The following is a 21,167-nucleotide window of genomic DNA, read 5'->3' as shown; positions in this document are numbered from 1 at the left end:
TACTTATCATTATCACAAGATTTTTTGTTTGTGTTACTGTTGCTACCATGTTTTCAATGTTAACATTATTTTTTTTTGTCATTACATCTTTTTGGCTTTGTAGTGGATTCTGTTACAGTGCAAAGCTAAGTATTTTCACACAAGCAAATAGTTCTTTAATAATATGGTGCTTCTTTTAGACTGGAAGTTGGGCACCCTCACTGCTGCTGGGTGCTGGTCTTTACCTGTCAGCTGGCATCCTCTATGTTGCCACTGTCACCACAGAAATCCAAGACTGGAACTATTATGAGGATTTACCTACATCCATTAATGAAGAACAGCCATGAGTACAGAAAAGATTAAGCCTTCCTCTGTGATATAGTGATAGTATATGAATCTAATTTTTTCTGTGCTTTAATGGTTTACGAGGATTCTTCGCTAAGAAAAGACTTTGTACAACTGATTTATCTCGCATGTAGATATCAAAATTCATGAATATAAGAAATCTGGATTTCATGGGCTTGCTCTGCTTGAATATCTGATTAAGTTTGATCTTAGTTTCACTTGAATTAGAATAGTTAATCTTATAGGAGAATCCATTTAATTATATACAGATTATAATGGTAGGCCTTTTTGCCATCTACATGTGGTGGACATATGAGCTGATAGGGACTGGTTAAAGAGATTTCCTTTTTGATTTTTATAGATTTCATTTTGAGTTCTCATGCAGTGATAAAAATGAACATCATTCCAGTATATGTTAATTTTAGGTAGCTTCCATCTAAAGCTCCCTTAGCAATATTGGGGAAGCATTTGCTCATGGATTAGATAGATATTAAAGATATCTATATAGTGCACTTGCAATTTTAACAAATAGGTTATTTCTCTTTTAGCATTCAACTATATGATAGCTTGTTTGTAAAGTTGTAAATATTTGTATGAGAATGATATAAGTTTTAGCCATGTTAAGTCTATCTGGATGTGAACTAATGAAGTCTTTTCTTCATCTGATCCTGGTGCTACCTCCCAAATGTGGGACATAGGAAACAAGTATGAAAGAAAGAAGCCTATCTGCTTATCTATCTCTCGCTTTGTCTGTCTGTCTGTTATTGATAATTCCATTCCACTTTATAAAGAATGGATCAAATGCATACAGTCTGTCAGTTTGCTTGATTATATCCTCAGCTAATGTCCAGCATAATTCCCTATCCTATAGAGCCTTAAAAAAACTATGGTGATATTACGCATTTCAGACAGCCTGCTTATTATACTCATACCTCACACAAATTTTTCTTGCGTTATAAAAGCTTTAAAAACATTTAGATCATTTTGTAATAACTTTACTGTATACATTTTCAACAGATAATGCAGCATGTGCTTTCCTCTTTTTGGATAGAACTTTTCTCACTACCTGCCTGTGAAGAAGACTCTTGTTCACACTCCCTCTTCTATTCCCATAGGATGTTGATTTTTGTCTACCAGGGACTCACTATTCCCTATAAATAGATCACCAGCAATGTTACCATGAGAATTGACAATATTGTTACTAAGACATTCTTCTTTTCAGTAATCTTAACTCTACGTAGACTTCATAGAGTAAAAATGTGACTGGCTTTATGCAACCATTAAGTACACAAACACTCTCGCGTTTCCATACACATTTTCTAAATCCCTTTAACAGCAGTTTCACAACTACTCACCACCTAATATGCACTCACAAGCGTGATGTTACTAAAACTTATTTTCTGTCTTTATAAAGTAGAAAATGTAGTGGCTTTTTCCAACCTTTAGGCACAAACACTTTTCTATGTTCCCGTGCATGTTTTCTAAATCCATTTAACAGCAGTTTCACAACTATTGTTTAACATCTCCCTCACCACCTTATCTACACACTTAAAGTCTCTCACTTTTAGGTGTACTGTATTAATGCTTGTTTCACCTCGTTGCTAATATTCCCCTCTTTCCATAGTTGTTATGCTGTCTTAACCTCCAGTCTTGCTGTACCATTGACTGTGTACCTCTTTCCAAAATAATTCACTGTTTTCACTTAGATTTTCAGTCATGATTCTATACTGTAATTTGTTTTCCTTTTAATCATATGCATTAACTCTTTTTTCTGTTTATTATTGACTTTATACTTTACACTCCTTGCACTCCATTCTTCACATTAAAGGACTTCTAACTCTTCCAATATCTTCCTGTCTCATCAAACAACTTTCTTAACTTTGTTTTCTGTCATGCTGTCTTTCCCTCACTATACATGGAAAATGCTTTCCTGGAAAATGTGCATATCAGTACAGTGAATCTGTGCATGGTGAACCTAAAAAGATATGAAAAATATAGTGTACTCACCATAGAGAATTGTTACATAGATTATAACTAAGCTCAAAAGCATGTTTCTAGTTTTAATTTTGTACTCAAAATAACAACCATTTTCCCATTTCCTTAATCAAAGGATATCTTACATTTGTCATTCCCAGCAGTTAATGACTATGACTTTATTTTCTCTACCTTCAAGATTGTTTGGTGATTTCAAATTTGTTTTGAATGTCAAGGGTACCTTTCGTTTCCTCAAGGGTGCCATAATGCATTATAATCCAGAAAGTCCTTTTATAAGTAACTTAACTTGTAATAGCAAATTAGTAATCATACAAAAGGAAATGATTTATAGGAATGGAGCTTTTGATTGGATCAGAATATCCACTGAGGTCAACAACAGGGCTTAATCTGCATTTTTTTCCAAGTCAAAGATCAGCAAATGTAATGCTGCATTCTGATTATTAATTGAATAATTTTTCAAATTGAATATAATCCTTTTAGAAAAATTATAAGGATATTATCAATATGAAGAGAATGATGAGGTCACTGCTGTAAATGTGATAGTGATATAGGGAAAATATCTCTTGTATATTATTATCACAAGTACAATCCTGATGTTTACATTAGATTTTTTCAATAATGATAATATCCTTGTAACATTACTGAGATGATTCTATTTAATGTTTGTAAAGTATCATTTAATACATACCCATTACGGTTACATTTGCTGGTCTCAGACATGGAGAAAAAATATAAGTTAAATCAGTTTGTTAACCATGGTGGAAAATAATGATTATTTACCAAAGTCAGTCATATGAAAAGTTCAGTTCACCAAAATTCTTCTGTTTTGTGCGTATTGGTTTGATTATGCATTCTTTTAGTGTTGAAAAGGAGGCCAATGAGTAAAATCGAGTGATTTACATGATGCCCTGGTGCTCCCTGCCTGGGGTGCAAGTGTCTTGCCACCTCTGATATCACATGACCCTCACCTCTATACAGGATTTCTTTCTGAACTACAAGCCAGATGTTTACTTGGCCATTTTAGTTGGTTGTATGATGTATTTGCAATTATAATGCATTTACAGTAAAATGCAATGTGAAATAATAGCAATATGCCTGTAACAAAGTACATATACTTTTTCATAGGATTTTCTATTCGTAGGGTTAATCATGCCTGAATTTTACTTTGAGAATTTTTTTGTGAAGTTCATCAGAAACAACTACATTAGCATTCTAAGAAATAAACTGCCTTTTAAAATTTTCCGTTACTGTATTTTGTTAGAATTTTTCACTTGAGAGTATTTTCTTGGTTGAGAGTACCATTGTCATGATTTGATAATTATTTCCTCAGCCATGACCTTGGTACTTTGTGGAAAATATGTCTTGAACACAGGTGTATTGACTGTATTGTCGTAGGCTTCATCAGTAATGTATAGTAAATTTTTTTTTTTTTTTTTTTTTTTGCTTTGTCGCTGTCTCCCGCGTTTGCGAGGTAGCGCAAGGAAACAGACGAAAGAAATGGCCCAACCCACCCTCATACACATGTATATACATACGTCCACACACGCAAATATACATACCTACACAGCTTTCCATGGTTTACCCCGGACGCTTCACATGCCTTGATTCAATCCACTGACAGCACGTCAACCCCGTTATACCACATCGCTCCAATTCACTCTATTCCTTGCCCTCCTTTCACCCTCCTGCATGTTCAGGCCCCGATCACACCAAATCTTTTCACTCCATCTTTCCACCTCCAATTTGGTCTCCCTCTTCTCCTCGTTCCCTCCACCTCCAACACATATATCCTCTTGGTCAATCTTTCCTCACTCATTCTCTCCATGTGCCCAAACCATTTCAAAACACCCTCTTCTGCTCTCTCAACCACGCTCTTTTTATTTCCACACATCTCTCTTACCCTTACGTTACTTACTCGATCAAACCACCTCACACCACACATTGTCCTCAAACATCTCATTTCCAGCACATCCATCCTCCTGCGCACAACTCTATCCATAGCCCACGCCTCGCAACCATACAACATTGTTGGAACCACTATTCCTTCAAACATACCCATTTTTGCTTTCCGAGATAATGTTCTCGACTTCCACACATTCTTCAAGGCTCCCAGAATTTCCGCCCCCTCCCCCACCCTATGATCCACTTCTGCTTCCATGGTTCCATCCGCTGCCAGATCCACTCCCAGATATCTAAAACACTTCACTTCCTCCAGTTTTTCTCCATTCAAACTCACCTCCCAATTGACTTGACCCTCAACCCTACTGTACCTAATAACCTTGCTCTTATTCACATTTACTCTTAACTTTCTTCTTTCACACACTTTACCAAACTCAGTCACCAGCTTCTGCAGTTTCTCACATGAATCAGCCACCAGCGCTGTATCATCAGCGAACAACAACTGACTCACTTCCCAAGCTCTCTCATCCCCAACAGACTTCATACTTGCCCCTCTTTCCAAAACTCTTGCTTTCACCTCCCTAACAACCCCATCCATAAACAAATTAAACAACCATGGAGACATCACACACCCCTGCCGCAAACCTACATTCACTGAGAACCAATCACTTTCCTCTCTTCCTACACTTACACATGCCTTACATCCTCGATAAAAACTTTTCACTGCTTCTAACAACTTTCCTCCCACACCATATATTCTTAATACCTTGCACAGAGCATCTCTATCAACTCTATCATATGCCTTCTCCAGATCCATAAATGCTACATACAAATCCATTTGCTTTTCTAAGTATTTCTCACATACATTCTTCAAAGCAAACACCTGATCCACACATCCTCTACCACTTCTGAAACCACACTGCTCTTCCCCAATCTGATGCTCTGTACATGCCTTCACCCTCTCAATCAATACCCTCCCATATAATTTACCAGGAATACTCAACAAACTTATACCTCTGTAATTTGAGCACTCACTCTTATCCCCTTTGCCTTTGTACAATGGCACTATGCACGCATTCCGCCAATCCTCAGGCACCTCACCATGAGTCATACATACATTAAATAGCCTTACCAACCAGTCAACAATACAGTCACCCCCTTTTTTAATAAATTCCACTGCAATACCATCCAAACCTGCTGCCTTGCCGGCTTTCATCTTCCGCAAAGCTTTTACTACCTCTTCTCTGTTTACCAAATCATTTTCACTAACCCTCAAATGGCCATCAGAGTGAAAGGGAGAAATCATTGGATGTTGTGAGAATTAAAGGGAGGAGATACTTATAATGATCAGAGTCAAAGGTGCTCTCCCAGGCCCTGTTTGTGGGCTGGGGAAGGGCAGCATACATGAGTGAAACACCCTACACTCTGAAATTGGTTGCAAAAGATGAAATGTACTTGAATGAAATTGCTCTTACTGGGCACATTCATAGTTGGGTGAAATATATTACAATTCTGAAGCAGCTTCTATTACAGCAATTTTTGATTGCCTTTACATCACCTAACCCTCACTTTATACTGTTTCGTTGTTATCCCTTTCTCGTTCACATTTTCATAGAGGGTTAAGTATTATACTTTCATTCTTTAGCTTATCAACTTTTGTTTACCTTTCTCTTGGATTCACATTTAGAGCCCAAGATTATTCAGTATAAGATTAGCCCACATAGTTTAGTACTACCATATGTTTTGATAAGCCTAAACACCTGCTTATAGATTTCACATCATATTCTTTCTTATAACATAATATTACTCTTATCTACCTTGTCTTTTTGTATCTAACCCATATGTATGTCCTTGAATCCCTGTGTTGTAGTAAAACAAACGATACAAACTATGTTTCAGCATGTCCCATGACCCTTCATGCCCTTAATGTAACTGCCATAAAGAAAACACAGAGCACTTACTGCTCAGTTGCCCTGCACTCCCTTCGTATAGATGCACACACATCATCAAAACACCTTATGATGTGACCTGTGGACCCGACTGGTGGATGTTACCAGCTTCCTTAGTACTCTAGTAGACTTATAAGGATAGAAGGGACTCCTAGGGGCAGGAAGTAAGTATATCCTTATGTTAAAAGTATGTATTTGCAAAAGTCACACATGCTGATGCATATACTTTAAATATCTCTGATGTCTGTTTCCCCTAGGAACTCCCCCTAGGGGATGGCCACAACAGAAGAGCCTTCATAACTGGTGAACTTCAGTGCTGCTTCTTTGCCTTTAGTGCCTCACTCTGGCAGAGGGCAACTCTACTGCAATGTTTTCAAAGGCTCCCATCTAATTTCCCTACTAGCTACTTTAAGTAATGTGTTACTAATGTTCCAACCTACTACTTTGACCTAATGCTTTACCTAATGTTTCTTCCTACTACTTCTACCCATTTTTCCTACCATTTTGCCAAAAGACAGGGCTAGCACATAGCACTCAACTCAGGAAAATGTAGATATAAAGAATGAATTGTGAAAATTAAGTGTTGCCAAGTGTTATATGGGACAGGGAGAGGTTGTCTGTGTGTGGACAGAATGCCGGTAGTCCACATGAGGGTGAGGTAGAAAGGAAAGACAGTTGCCTGGGCTAGAGGCGGTGCAACAAGACAACCTTACTACGTAGCCATCAATAACCCTCCTGATTTCCAGGTGGGTAGTAACAATAATATATCTCTTGTTGGAGACTGCCTACCAACTACTACCCACATACTTAATCATCACTCCTTTGTTTCTCATTCATCCATTTATACCACCCTCACAGTGAACTTCTTTCCTGGGTCGTCTGTATTCATTTGCTGTTCTAAGTTTTCTCTAGAAAGTACCTGTAGCCTCTTCTCTCTCACTTCATTATACATATACAACAATGGATTATAGTCACTTGATGAAAACTTAAAATTTTAGAATTATGTAAGCAATAACTTTGCTCTTGTTTTTGAAATCTGGTATCTTTTTGAATTACTCATGAATATGAAAATTCTCACCTTCCTTTACACAGCTGTCTGTACCACATAACAAGCCTGATCTCACACCTATCACTCCAATTTAATCATATGATCTACAACTCCTTAGCTATGTGTTGCACCCACATGAATTACTCTACATTAATATATCTGCAAGTTTCAGCTTTTACATTCATCATCTGCTTCTCTTGTATTCTTTTCAGTCTTACAAATCTACAAATCTTGGTGTGTGTAACTGCAGGTACCCCTTTTTTGTTCCAGTTCACATGCACCTTCTCTGGGAATCAATTTTGTATAACTAGCATTATTTTTATCTCCATATTTTATGTATTTTTCATATGATTATCATATTGATATTTATGTATATATTAGAATTCATTTTAATCATCTTTAAAGTATACCAGGATATATGAATCTTTGTATCTGTTGTGTTATTTATTCCTTCCAGCTTTTAGTGAGACCACCATCCTTGGTTAAGCAATACATCCTTGGTCATTCATTGTTGTGCATATTGTGTTAAAGCAGCATGGATGCATATCTCATACTGTACTTTGCTGTGATTCCTTACACTAGTAATAGATTGGGACTAATCTTTTGTCAATAATGGGCAAAACTTGGCCTGTAGTAAAGATCTAACCTTCATTACCATTTTCATCTTGCTTTAAGATTCTACTTCATCTAGTATTTTGCATGGATATTGTGGATGAAGTTAATAATCTACAAATATTAGATTTCATTTTTTTTTTTTTTTTTTTTATACTTTGTCGCTGTCTCCCGCGTTTGCGAGGTAGCGCAAGGAAACAGACGAAAGAAATGGCCCAACCCCCCCCATACACATGTATATACATACGTCCACACACGCAAATATACATACCTACACAGCTTTCCATGGTTTACCCCAGACGCTTCACATGCCTTGATTCAATCCACTGACAGCACGTCAGCCCCGGTATACCACATCGCTCCAATTCACTCTGTTCCTTGCCCTCCTTTCACCCTCCTGCATGTTCAGGCCCCGATCACACAAAATCTTTTTCACTCCATCTTTCCACCTCCAATTTGGTCTCCCTCTTCTCGTTCCCTCCACCTCCAACACATATATCCTCTTGGTCAATCTTTCCTCACTCATTCTCTCCATGTGCCCAAACCATTTCAAAACACCCTCTTCTGCTCTCTCAACCACGCTCTTTTTATTTCCACACATCTCTCTTACCCTTACGTTACTTACTCGATCAAGCCACCTCACACCACACATTGTCCTCAAACATCTCATTTCCAGCACATCCATCCTCCTGCGCACAACTCTATCCATAGCCCACGCCTCGCAACCATACAACATTGTTGGAACCACTATTCCTTCAAACATACCCATTTTTGCTTTCCGAGATAATGTTCTCGACTTCCACACATTCTTCAAGGCTCCCAGAATTTCCGCCCCCTCCCCCACCCTATGATCCACTTCTGCTTCCATGGTTCCATCCGCTGCCAGATCCACTCCCAGATATCTAAAACACTTCACTTCCTCCAGTTTTTCTCCATTCAAACTCACCTCCCAATTGACTTGACCCTCAACCCTACTGTACCTAATAACCTTGCTCTTATTCACATTTACTCTTAACTTTCTTCTTTCACACACTTTACCAAACTCAGTCACCAGCTTCTGCAGTTTCTCACATGAATCAGCCACCAGCGCTGTATCATCAGCGAACAACAACTGACTCACTTCCCAAGCTCTCTCATCCCCAACAGACTTCATACTTGCCCCTCTTTCCAAAACTCTTGCATTCACCTCCCTAACAACCCCATCCATAAACAAATTAAACAACCATGGAGACATCACACACCCCTGCCGCAAACCTACATTCACTGAGAACCAATCACTTTCCTCTCTTCCTACACTTACACATGCCTTACATCCTCGATAAAAACTTTTCACTGCTTCTAACAACTTTCCTCCCACACCATATATTCTTAATACCTTCCACAGAGCATCTCTATCAACTCTATCATATGCCTTCTCCAGATCCATAAATGCTACATACAAATCCATTTGCTTTTCTAAGTATTTCTCACATACATTCTTCAAAGCAAACACCTGATCCACACATCCTCTACCACTTCTGAAACCACACTGCTCTTCCCCAATCTGATGCTCTGTACATGCCTTCACCCTCTCAATCAATACCCTCCCATATAATTTACCAGGAATACTCAACAAACTTATACCTCTGTAATTTGAGCACTCACTCTTATCCCCTTTGCCTTTGTACAATGGCACTATGCACGCATTCCGCCAATCCTCAGGCACCTCACCATGAGTCATACATACATTAAATAACCTTACCAACCAGTCAACAATACAGTCACCCCCTTTTTTAATAAATTCCACTGCAATACCATCCAAACCTGCTGCCTTGCCGGCTTTCATCTTCCGCAAAGCTTTCACTACCTCTTCTCTGTTTACCAAATCATTTTCCCTAACCCTCTCACTTTGCACACCACCTCGACCAAAACACCCTATATCTGCCACTCTATCATCAAACACATTCAACAAACCTTCGAAATACTCACTCCATCTCCTTCTCACATCACCACTACTTGTTATCACCTCCCCATTTGCGCCCTTCACTGAAGTTCCCATTTGCTCCCTTGTCTTACGCAATTTATTTACCTCCTTCCAGAACATCTTTTTATTCTCCCTAAAATTTAATGATACTCTCTCACCCCAACTCTCATTTGCCCTTTTTTTCACCTCTTGCACTTTTCTCTTGACCTCCTGTCTCTTTCTTTTATACATCTCCCACTCAATTGCATTTTTTCCCTGCAAAAATCGTCCAAATGCCTCTCTCTTCTCTTTCACTAATACTCTTACTTCTTCATCCCACCACTCACTACCCTTTCTAATCAACCCACCTCCCACTCTTCTCATGCCACAAGCATCTTTTGCGCAATCCATCACTGATTCCCTAAATACATCCCATTCCTCCCCCACACCCCTTACTTCCATTGTTCTCACCTTTTTCCGTTCTGTACTCAGTCTCTCCTGGTACTTCCTCACACAGGTCTCCTTCTCAAGCTCACTTACTTTCACCACCCTCTTCACCCCAACATTCACTCTTCTTTTCTGAAAACCCATACAAATCTTCACCTTAGCCTCCACAGACATCCCTCCAGTTGCACCTCTCAGCACATTAACATCCAAAAGTCTCTCTTTCGCACGCCTGTCAATTAACACGTAATCCAATAACGCTCTCTGGCCATCTCTCCTACTTACATAAGTATACTTATGTATATCTCGCTTTTTAAACCAGGTATTCCCAATCATCAGTCCTTTTTTCAGCACATAAATCTACAAGCTCTTCACCATTTCCATTTACAACACTGAACACCCCATGTATACCAATTATTCCCTCAACTGCCACATTACTCACCTTTGCATTCAAATCACCCATCACTATAACCCGGTCTCGTGCATCAAAACCACTAACACACTCATTCAGTTGCTCCTAAAACACTTGCCTGTCTTGATCTTTCTTCTCATGCCCAGGTGCATAAGCACCAATAATCACCCACCTCTCTCCATCAACTTTCAGTTTTACCCATATTAATCGAGAATTTACTTTCTTACACTCTATCACATACTCCCACAACTCCTGTTTCAGGAGTATTGCCACTCCTTCCCTTGCTCTTGTCCTCTCACTAACCCCTGACTTTACTCCCCAGACATTCCCAAACCACTCTTCCCCTTTACCCTTGAGGTTCGTTTCACTCAGAGCCAAAACATCCAGGTTCCTTTCCTCAAACATACTACCTATCTCTCCTTTTTTCACATCTTGGTTACATCCACATACATTTAGGCACCCCACTCTGAGCCTTCGAGGAGGATGAGCACTCCCCGCGTGACTCCTTCTTGTTTCCCATTTTTAGAAAGTTAATACAAGGAGGGGAGGATTTCTGGCCCCCCGCTCCCGTCCCCTCTAGTCGCTTTCTACGACACGCGAGGAATACGTGGGAAGTATTCTTTCACCCCTATCCCCAGGGATAATATACATATATATATACATATACACATACACACACATACACATACAAACGCACATATACACACACACACACATACATATATATACATATGAAAAATGTAAGAAACAATTTAGAAAACTGAAACTTCTAGCTTGAAATGAATGAAAAAAATGAATGTCACATAATGGTTCAACCTCTGGCTATGGAAAAAAGGAAATGTATAATTTATTTACACAAACGTCAATATCAGTTCTCATCAATTTAACCCCTGTATCAATAGGCTTCAATGTCTAAGCTACATTTTTCTCCAATTTCACTATTTTCCTTCACATTTTCAATTGTGTCTGAAGGTTCTACTTCAAGAGTGATTGTTTTTCCAGTAAGGGTCTTCACATCTTGGTTACATCCACACACATTTAGGCACCCCACTCTGAGCCTTCGAGGAGGATGCTTTACTTGTGGTGCTGACTTCCCGTTGCAGGAATTTGGAGTCAGTCCTCGGCTGTCACCTGGCGGCTCCTTCCCCAGTTAGCTGTTTGATGACATCAAGGGCTTGCTGCTTGTTGTTACGCTTGGGGTTCAGTGAGAAGTGGAGATCTTTCATGGCACTCTCTTATCTCCTTGGCTTATGGGTCCTGTCCTCCCAAGGGCAGGGTTCTGGCGCCCCACATTACCGAGAGGGATGGGTCTGCTCCACACAAGCGTGCATCTTCTGACAAGAACACGCACGTGTAGTTACACGAACGAACATGCCAACACGGACAGCTCCCAGTACCTTTCACGTCACACGCGCCGTCACCTCAACAATCCACACGCCTCTTCAGAGCTGCTGCTCAGACTTTAGACCTCTGCAACAGACTCTTCTGCGGGTGTACCTACGGCCTTGAAGAGCTAGTGTCCTGGCTGTCCATATACTTGGCAAGGAGGGCCCTTGAATGTCGCACCATTGAACATGGAAGGTTAAATATTTCCTAGATTTTCATACTTTGGATGTAACTATTATGAATTACTGTAAGGGAAGCAGAGTTTTGACTAATTGTAAGGGAACAAGACAGGAGGGATTGGCTCCTATCTTTGGTATGGGATGCCACTCAGTAGTATAACAGAAACTGTTGGTAGGGGATTTGGTAGGGGATAACTTGAATAGCAACAGAAAACTAGGAAGCAAGTTAAAGTACATGATTTTGCTTATATTTTTTTTCTTTTTGATTTTTGAAGAATGGCAGGTCTTTAAAAGTGTAAAGATGACTTAGAGTCATGGCATGATTAAGTTACCAAGGGATCTTATCCCTCCTTGAGTATGGGGTCAACACTGTTTTAAAAAGATATTTTGATGAGCTCCTCTATCATCATTTTTCTCTTAATTTTTTTCTTTATGAATTCATCTATCATCACTTTAAGTATAAAAAGAAATACCAAGGACTTCAGACATAAACAGACCAACCGGGGCCTTTGGAGGCAGTTTGTGATAGTGGATTACATCAGAAACTCACAGATAACTGTGGTCAAAGTAGAAAGATACACCAATGATTCAAAGAGAAAAACCTGCAAACTGTCCATGTGACTGAGGAGACAAAGAATGTTGGTTATGCACTTGATGTGAAATATTTATAGAGTCTGTTCTTGAATGTATCTGTAGTACTGCTGTCAACCAAGCTAATTGGCAAATCATTCCATATGTTAACAATCCTGTTGAAGAAGAGTACTTTGCTTCATTCAAGGTGAATGTCCCACAAGTTTGTATCCATTACTATGAGTGAAATCAGATGAATGAACCTTAAGTAGCTTGTTAGACTGAGATTATAAAAGCCTTTGATAATTTTGAATACCTGTAGTAGATTACTTTTTAACCTTTTCTAAGCCAAATATATATGTCATTTAATTGGCTCTAGTAGGATTTGTTTCTCTGTTTGAGAATCATCTTGGTATCTCAGAGCTTAGTATTCTTTCCATTCTGCCTATGTCTTTTTTCTAGCAAAGTGACCAAAGGTGAATACAATATTGAAGATGGGGATGCATGAATGCACTGTAAAGAGTGAGGATGATTTACAGTGATTCGAAAGCCTACTTCTGAATTCAAGAATTTTTTAGCTCTTTTTTCTGCTTCTGTATACCGTTTACTTGGCTTTAGGTCACTAGAGGTATCGTCTTTAACCTTTTGTCATTCAATACAAGTCATGCTGTATCCTACCTTTTTCGTTTTTACAACTACGTAAAACTTTGCTTTTATTGATATTAAAATTCATCTACAACCTATAAGCCCAGCCCATTATTTTATCTATGTCAGTTTGAAGCTGCAGACATTCAAGTTCAGTTGTAGATTTATTTCCCAACTTTATTATCATGTGAATTCTGATATGTTGCAATGCAGCCCATTATCAGTATCATTAACATATATGAGAAAGATAACTGGTCCCAAGATTGATCCCTGTGGCACACCACTTGTTATGTCCAACCATCCTGATGCTCGACTATTACTGACTGCTCTGTTTATTGCTGGTCAAAGTATTTCCTAACCACCAAATGACAACTTTATCAACACCTTGTGACTAGTTATCTTTGATGTGGAATTTTATTGAATGGCTTTTGAAAAAATAACTAGGTGCCTTTCACTGCTTTGCTTCATCATACTCATTGCTTGTATCATAACAGAAATCAAGCAGATCTGTCAAGATATGAGCAGTTTCATTGGAAATCACTCTGAGAATTATTCATTAAGTGGTAGTCTTTTAAATGGTTTAAAATTTTGTTTCAAATGATGGTTACCATTTATTTTCCAAGTACAGATGTTAAGTTTATTGGATGATAATTTCTGGGCTGTGGCTTATTACCTTTTTTTGAGAATTGGTGTTACACTATCACACCTCTATTTGTATGGAACTTTTCCTGTAGTGCCGTACTGAAAACAGTATTCTACAGTTTGACCATCTCATTTTTCACCACTTTCACTGTTTTTGGAGAAAACCTATGAGGGCCTGCTCTTTTGTCTGTTTATGGTGATATGTTCAACTTTCATGTCAGTATGCAGCACAACATTCTCCTCCCTTGAAAATGCAATGGGATATGGGACAATTTGTGTCTTTAGTTGTGAATGCATAAGCAAAGAAATTATTTAAGATTTTTCTATGGCTTTATTGTCTTGAACCATGTCACCATTTTCTGAACTTAATGGGCCAATTGGCTGGGTAATGACTTTCATGTTTTTAACATGAGTTTAACTCCTTGGGGTATCTTTTGCTTTATTCAGCAAAATGCACTTCATACTAACAATAACTTTGGCATGTAAGTCTCTTGGTTTCACTACTCAAATGTACATAATTATTCTATCATGTTAGTTTCTAGTCTTTTTCAATTGCCAATCAAGCTACGTGCCTGAACAACAAGTACTTCTTCATTTCACTGTTACACCATTGTGGCTTCATTTTGGACAAAGACTGATATCTTTAATTGAGTTGCATATCTTATGAAAGACATTTGTCAGTAATATTGTTAGAATGAATAGGCTTTCGATCTTGTATTTTGGGTACCTCTTCATCTTGGGGCTTTTATGATTCCATGCAAAGTATAAGGCTTTAGGAAATTACCACCTCTCAGAGGTTATCTACTATTTGCCTAGATTTTTTACTACTGTTTTTAGGTTTTTGATTTTAATCGCAATATCCATGTAAAATAATAGATGACATTTTGGATCTCTGACGCTAAAAGGCCGAGTGTTCCTCATTGCTAGACTCGTATTTACAGAGTATAACTAGAGTAGAGGATCACAGAGCACCATTGCAGTGTTTTTAAAGACAAGTGGGAAGAACAATATTTTTTTTTTTTGAATCATTGAAAAGTAATCCTGTTTGCTTATGTACTGAATTAGTGTGTTAGCCCCAAGAATTCATCTTAAGAAAACACGACTGCTTTGGATATAAAGTATGAAAATTGGAAAATCAAACAAAAAGTATTAATGTTGAAATGTTCAAGAAAGGTATTTCTGTACAACAAACACTCGCACAAAAATAACGGATGGAGAACATTGTTTCAGCTATTAATATATGTAACTTTAAAGGCTGCACAAAAATTATAACCATTCTCAGATGAACTTTTAAGAGAATCCATCAGTGACGTGGTGGACGCTTTATGTTCAGAAAAGTCTCTTTAACAGAACCAACCATATCAATTGTTTTAATGAGTTTCCTAAGAATAATGACACAGACTATTAGATTGTTGAACAATATTTAAATGGGTCTTACGAAAGTTGACACAAGTGATGCAAATCAAACAAGTAGTGTGGAGAAATCTGTTAGTGCAAGTTAAGGACACTACAAGAGATAACACATTACAAGTGCTGAAAAAGGTTATTGACAAAGTTTCTCAGATTTAAACATTGTATATAATTCGAACTGACAGCACTTTCTTTGAAAGGCATTAAGTAGATCAAGTTTGGTGACTTGCATGAAATGGAAGTATGACATCCTTAAACATTGTTACACATACTATTTACATTTCACTATCATAAATCAGCAAACATTGTATTCAAAATATATACAGATTAGCAGTATAATGTCCTTGGTTGATGTGTGCAGTAATCGCATGCTATCTTGATCACTTGACCATTGCCAATTCCAAGAACCGAAAAATGAAGCAAAATATAAAAATCCAACCTTTTGCTGTGAAGCAGTAAATTTGCTCATATAGTTTTACAACGCAAAGAACGAAATGGCTTCATTTTACAAACATGAAGGGAAAATCAGTCAGGACTGAAAAAAAGATATTTGAATGTATGGATGATAAAACTCATCTGAAGGAAATCACAAGTAATGAAGAGAGTACTGAATAACCAACGTGTATGTATTATGGAAAATATGAATGTATGCTTGTCATCATTACGAACATTTTCATCACAATCACTGTCGACTGAAAAATCCTCTGTATCGCCATCAATATTTTCGTCATTATCATCAGTAGTTTTACGAAGCAACAAAAATTCGATAGACTTAGGTAATGCTATTACAAAATGGCAACCGTGTAGTTCGATGACCACTCATGAGAAGTGACAAGTGTGACATAGCAACAAGAACTATTTCGCAGACCCGTATTTAGTAGTTTGTTCCATGACTGGTGATAGGAAGACAAACTTTGGCTGGCTGCAACATAGCTAGTTGATATTGCTTGCTGTCTTTGCTGATACCATCACAACTTTCTCTAGAGTATTTAGCGGCGTAAAGCAGACCCCCAGTACTATCATTTTCATGCTTCCTGCACAAAGCACACACAAAATGGTCGATGAATCAATAATGTGATTTAGTGAGATTCATTACAGAGGGGGAGAAGGTGAGACTTATGTGTTTATATTTTTTTTCTTGGTCCCCCTTAAAATAGTTCACATGGTCGGTCGTTCCTGGGGGGGGGGGGGTTGCTCCCTTGCTCCTGTCAAAATATAGTGTGTGTGTGTGTGCCAACGTGTCATGACATAACACACAACATTGATATGTCATGTCAAAATATGTCATGTTAGGAACATAGAAGGGATGACATTATGCCTGAAACATGTTACCATGATATTCGCACTGGTACACCAGCAACTGTGGTGATACGTATACCTTTGATTGTTGCCCCGCTCATTAGCTAGCCTGTGTTTACGGTTATGGAGGGTCGGCCTATATATTCCTATATATCAATCACAATTCATCAGCCAGATGATGTAATCTTTGCTGCACAACCTCATACCATTTACTAAATTTCACAAAGTACCTTTGTAATTACATTTAATTTTTTCCACCAGCCATCGTGACTGTGAAACTACCCATTCGATGTCAATTTCAAACTTCTTACAATCGACATTGTCAGTTCTGCCTCGGCCGCGAGACGGTTAAGGTGTTGTAGTCGTATTCCTTGTGTGATATGTGATGAAATATTCGTGAGGGTTATTCGAAGGACAAAACTTACATTAATGTTATTAACTCGTATTTCTTTAACGGTTAAGTGTTTCCGTGCAATTCCAGTGTGTCGTTATATTACGGGAAGATGATTGTGCAAGTGAATGGTTTTGACTACATATCTGGCACGATATAATGATGTTTGTGAACTTACTAAACTAGTTTGACATTCTCTTATGCCTGGGATAGATATACTAACAATGTAGTGAAAATATTAGTTTATCATTGCGATATATCGAGACGTGATCAGTACACGGATAACCGTTAACAATTAGTACTTGGAGTGATCAATGAAAATTGTAGTGAAATATTGCGCTATATAATAGTAAATGGCCTCATTACGACAGAACCTTCTGAAATTATGTACAGACACTGAATATAGCGAGATAACTTGGGAAATTTGGAAATTGATTAAGATATTAAGATTCTGGAAAGTAAGTTACGAGAGGTCAACCTGTGAGTAATGGCTTCCACGTACTTTCACCACCAGCCGGGGAGGTAAGTAACATTATCACTATTTATAAACTTGTTTTGCCTCGATGTTTCATCTGATTATAGGTGATATGTTGAGTGTTGTTTGGCCATGATTCTCCAACTGATTATAGGCTATATGTGTCGAGGGCTGTTAAGCTGTGGTTTCAATAAGTTAAAGGTGGTATGTTTGGTGTTTGGTCAGAATGTTTCAACGAATTATAGATGATAATGTCGAGTGTTGTTTGGCCATGATGTTTCATGTGGTTATTGATGATATCCTCAGTGTTGTTTGGCCATGATGTTTTGTCTGATTATAGGATTTGTTCCGGTAACCCCAGCAAATTTATTGTGCACTGAGGATTATAGGAGTCACAAAGGGTCATAGTCAGAGCCCAGTGGGTTGATATTATATAGGATGTTACAGTTAATAATAGGTATTTCAGTGCATATATTACATAGTTTCATATGGTAAGTTTTACCGACGATGCAAAAAGTTGACACTGAAATTTCAGGTATCTTGTTTATTAACAAAATGTTGCGACATTTCTTGCAGGGTTTGTTTTAGATTTATATCTAAAAGGGTCTCTTTTTCACATTTCAAGATAAAGTGTTCTAGTTTGTGTACAAATATTTGAACACAAACTTTTACAATTCACACGGTTAACAACATCTCCAGGTAGGTCAGTGGGCCTAATAGTACTGATAGCCTAGCATCGGTGATTTGATATTCCTGTGTTGTTCCTTCATGTTACTTCAACTGATTATAGTTGGTAAGTCAAATGCTATCTGGACATAAAGTTTAAACTGATTATAGGTGATATGTTCAATGTTGTTTGGTCATGATGTTTTAACTTAGAGGTGATATGTAGAGTGTTGATTGGTCACAAAGTTTCAGTAATTGGTTACGTGTCGATTTTTGGTTTTTGATTACGAGTGTCCCTTGTTGATTGGTGGAATCGTGTTCGACGATCATTTTCCACCTCATTACTAGTCATATAAGAACAAAAGACTAAAGTAAACTATAGTATAAGGGGGCCATTGGCAGCCGGCCGTGTAACTTGATAATAATAGCATTTACACAAGATGATCGTGTTGTCCAATATATTTAGAAACTTTGAACATGATGTAGCCACAAGGCCATCATAACAACCATGGATGTAGACAGTAAGGTGAAGTTGATTATCAAGTTGACTTTGGCGCAAGCGTAAATATTCCTGAACATTTAGTGCCTGACAGGTATTTTGTCATGTGATTCAGGGATTACCATTTGGCTTAATTATGACGCGAAATATTCAAAAAAAAATCTGAATGCAGCTCTAGAGGGTTTGAAAGTTGTGTGTAGCGTATGATATATTAGTTTATAAGATTAGAGACTGATGAACTAACTAACTGATGGTGATCATGATAATGTGTGTAAAGTAAACTGTTGGAGAGATGTAGGAAGCTGGGGATCAAGCTCAACAGTTGTAAGTTAGAATTGAGGAAGTCTTTTTTTTTCTTCTAGGATACAAGGTAACTAAGTATGGTTTGAAACCTTATCCTGATATAATAACATCTGTTGTAAAGATGAAAACTGATTAGTAGGCATGGTGAATTCTGTAGCTGGATTCCTACCTGAATTGTCTGATGTAATGGAGCCTTTCTCCGTAGACTAGCTGATAAGGATGTTTAGTCGCTATGGGGAGGAAGCTGTAGACAAAGTCAATCAGTTAGTGACATCCTCTTCAGTGTTTGTTTTCTCTAACCAAAACAAATCATTTTTTTTTATTGGGTGTGACGCTGTCAGAGGGGCATAGTTGCTTTGTTGATACAGGAAAGTAAACCAGTATTTTAGGCAAGCACAACATTGACTCTTACAGTGACTAGGTATGCACAAATAGAAAAGGTTCTGGAAGTTTTTCTTGCTTCGACAATTTTCCTCAGTAAACATTTGCGGGAATGATTAGAAAAATAAACTCTAGTTATTCTTTTGGTTTGACTGGGTGATAGGTCTGTGCACAGTAGAGGTACTGCGTATTGTTCTTCAATTGATGAATATTACCTGTACAGTAATGTTGCGTATAGATTATCATAACTGCTTTTTTGGTTTGACTTGGGGTTGAATAGTCTAGTGACGTGGGATGCTATAGTTCTTCATTAATAAATTTGTAATCAAGTATATGTACGATACGATATTCTACTCATTATTTTTGAATATCATGCATTTTCGTGTTGAATTGAATGATATACGTTACATTACCTAGATATTGTAGGTAAAAGATTGAATTATTTGATTAATATTGTTAGCAGTTTCTGGAATTAGCAGTGAATTGTTATACACGGGAGTATAGCGTATTTGAGTCCAATAACATTGAAATTGGTCTTTATCTCAATCAAGATAATTGGATGTTAGCGTATAAACCATTACATAAACACTAATATATTGAAAACAGGCACGGAGTTGATAAATAACGTGACATACTTTATCAGGTAAAAATTGCATTATTTGATTAATATATTCGACAACAGTTTCTGAAATAAGCATTTGCATTTTTACCCAAATAGAGCGATTGATGCAAGCGACCTTTTTTAGAGCAATGGTAACTATTACATTTCTTATCTCCAACGAATATTTAGCTTCTATACAACGCACAACCATACAAACACAAAATATGAGGGCAGTTTTAACTTTGCCATATGGAAATAATAGTTGAAAAATATAATTATGAATCGATGATGAAAATATTTTTCAGTTTTAATTACGAGATAAGCGATATGAGCAAAGTCATCATTATTTTCATATAGATGGTGTGTAGTATCTATATCATTTCTTCAATGAAATTTTTGTTACCTACATCACCAAACGGCCATGAAATATGAAATATTGGGGATTTTACTTTGCAAAGGTAATGTTAGTGTGTGGAAAATAGAATATGAGTTGCGAAGTGATATATTTTTTTTCAGTTCTTCAATTATGGAGATAAGTCGTCATTGGAGAGGGTTTTGAGGATCAGGGAAGATATGCGTATAAGGAATGCAAAAGTCACTAACACGTTTAAGAATCGGAATGATATTTGAAAACCTTACTAATGTTCTCTAGCACAGTTAACTTGATTTAATCGTTATAGAACTTTGTACAAAAATTTTTCATATTTCTTTACATCATGTTTTTGGCTCGTGAGCGTTGATGCGCGCATTGCTGTGCATGTGGGCGGCAGATTACAACACTGAAAATCAAGGTAAATCTCGGCCGTTTAGCGAAGCTTGCGAGGATTTCATATGTCCTTATTTCTTCAAGTGTGTTACCTACTTCTGTGTGCAGTAATACTACGTTATACCTGATCTTCATAGCCCCTTTGCGCTATACACGGATTCGTTATCATAAAAGAAAATGGTTCTTTTCCTCCCATCCTACCTTGTCTTCACAAAGAAAAAAAACTGAAGCACATTTCAGCCATATATGTTAGAAGTGGAGGGGAAAAGGGTGAGACTAAATTTTAGATAAAAGGATGGAGTGCTGAGGTTTCGGGTGCTTGGGGTGTA

The 21,167-nt window shown here is 37.7% G+C and overlaps 1 protein-coding gene across 1 annotated transcript in view; it reads left to right on the top strand.

Annotated features, from left to right (window-relative positions):
* Positions 1–7,646, top strand: part of LOC139749913 (sodium-dependent phosphate transport protein 3-like) — a 39,282-nt gene extending 31,636 nt beyond the window's left edge. The window contains exon 10 of the mRNA XM_071664325.1: positions 180–7,646. Coding sequence (XP_071520426.1) covers positions 180–326 — 147 coding nt within the window. The 3' untranslated portion in view covers positions 327–7,646. The remainder of the gene's footprint in view (positions 1–179) is intronic.
* The last annotated feature ends 13,521 nt before the right edge of the window (positions 7,647–21,167 follow it).

This window comes from Panulirus ornatus, chromosome 1, assembly GCF_036320965.1.
Source record: "Panulirus ornatus isolate Po-2019 chromosome 1, ASM3632096v1, whole genome shotgun sequence".
Classification (NCBI taxonomy): Eukaryota; Metazoa; Arthropoda; class Malacostraca; order Decapoda; family Palinuridae; genus Panulirus; species Panulirus ornatus.
The sequence above is the reverse complement of the archived record's forward strand: the minus strand, read 5'-3'. Positions and strand labels throughout refer to the sequence as shown.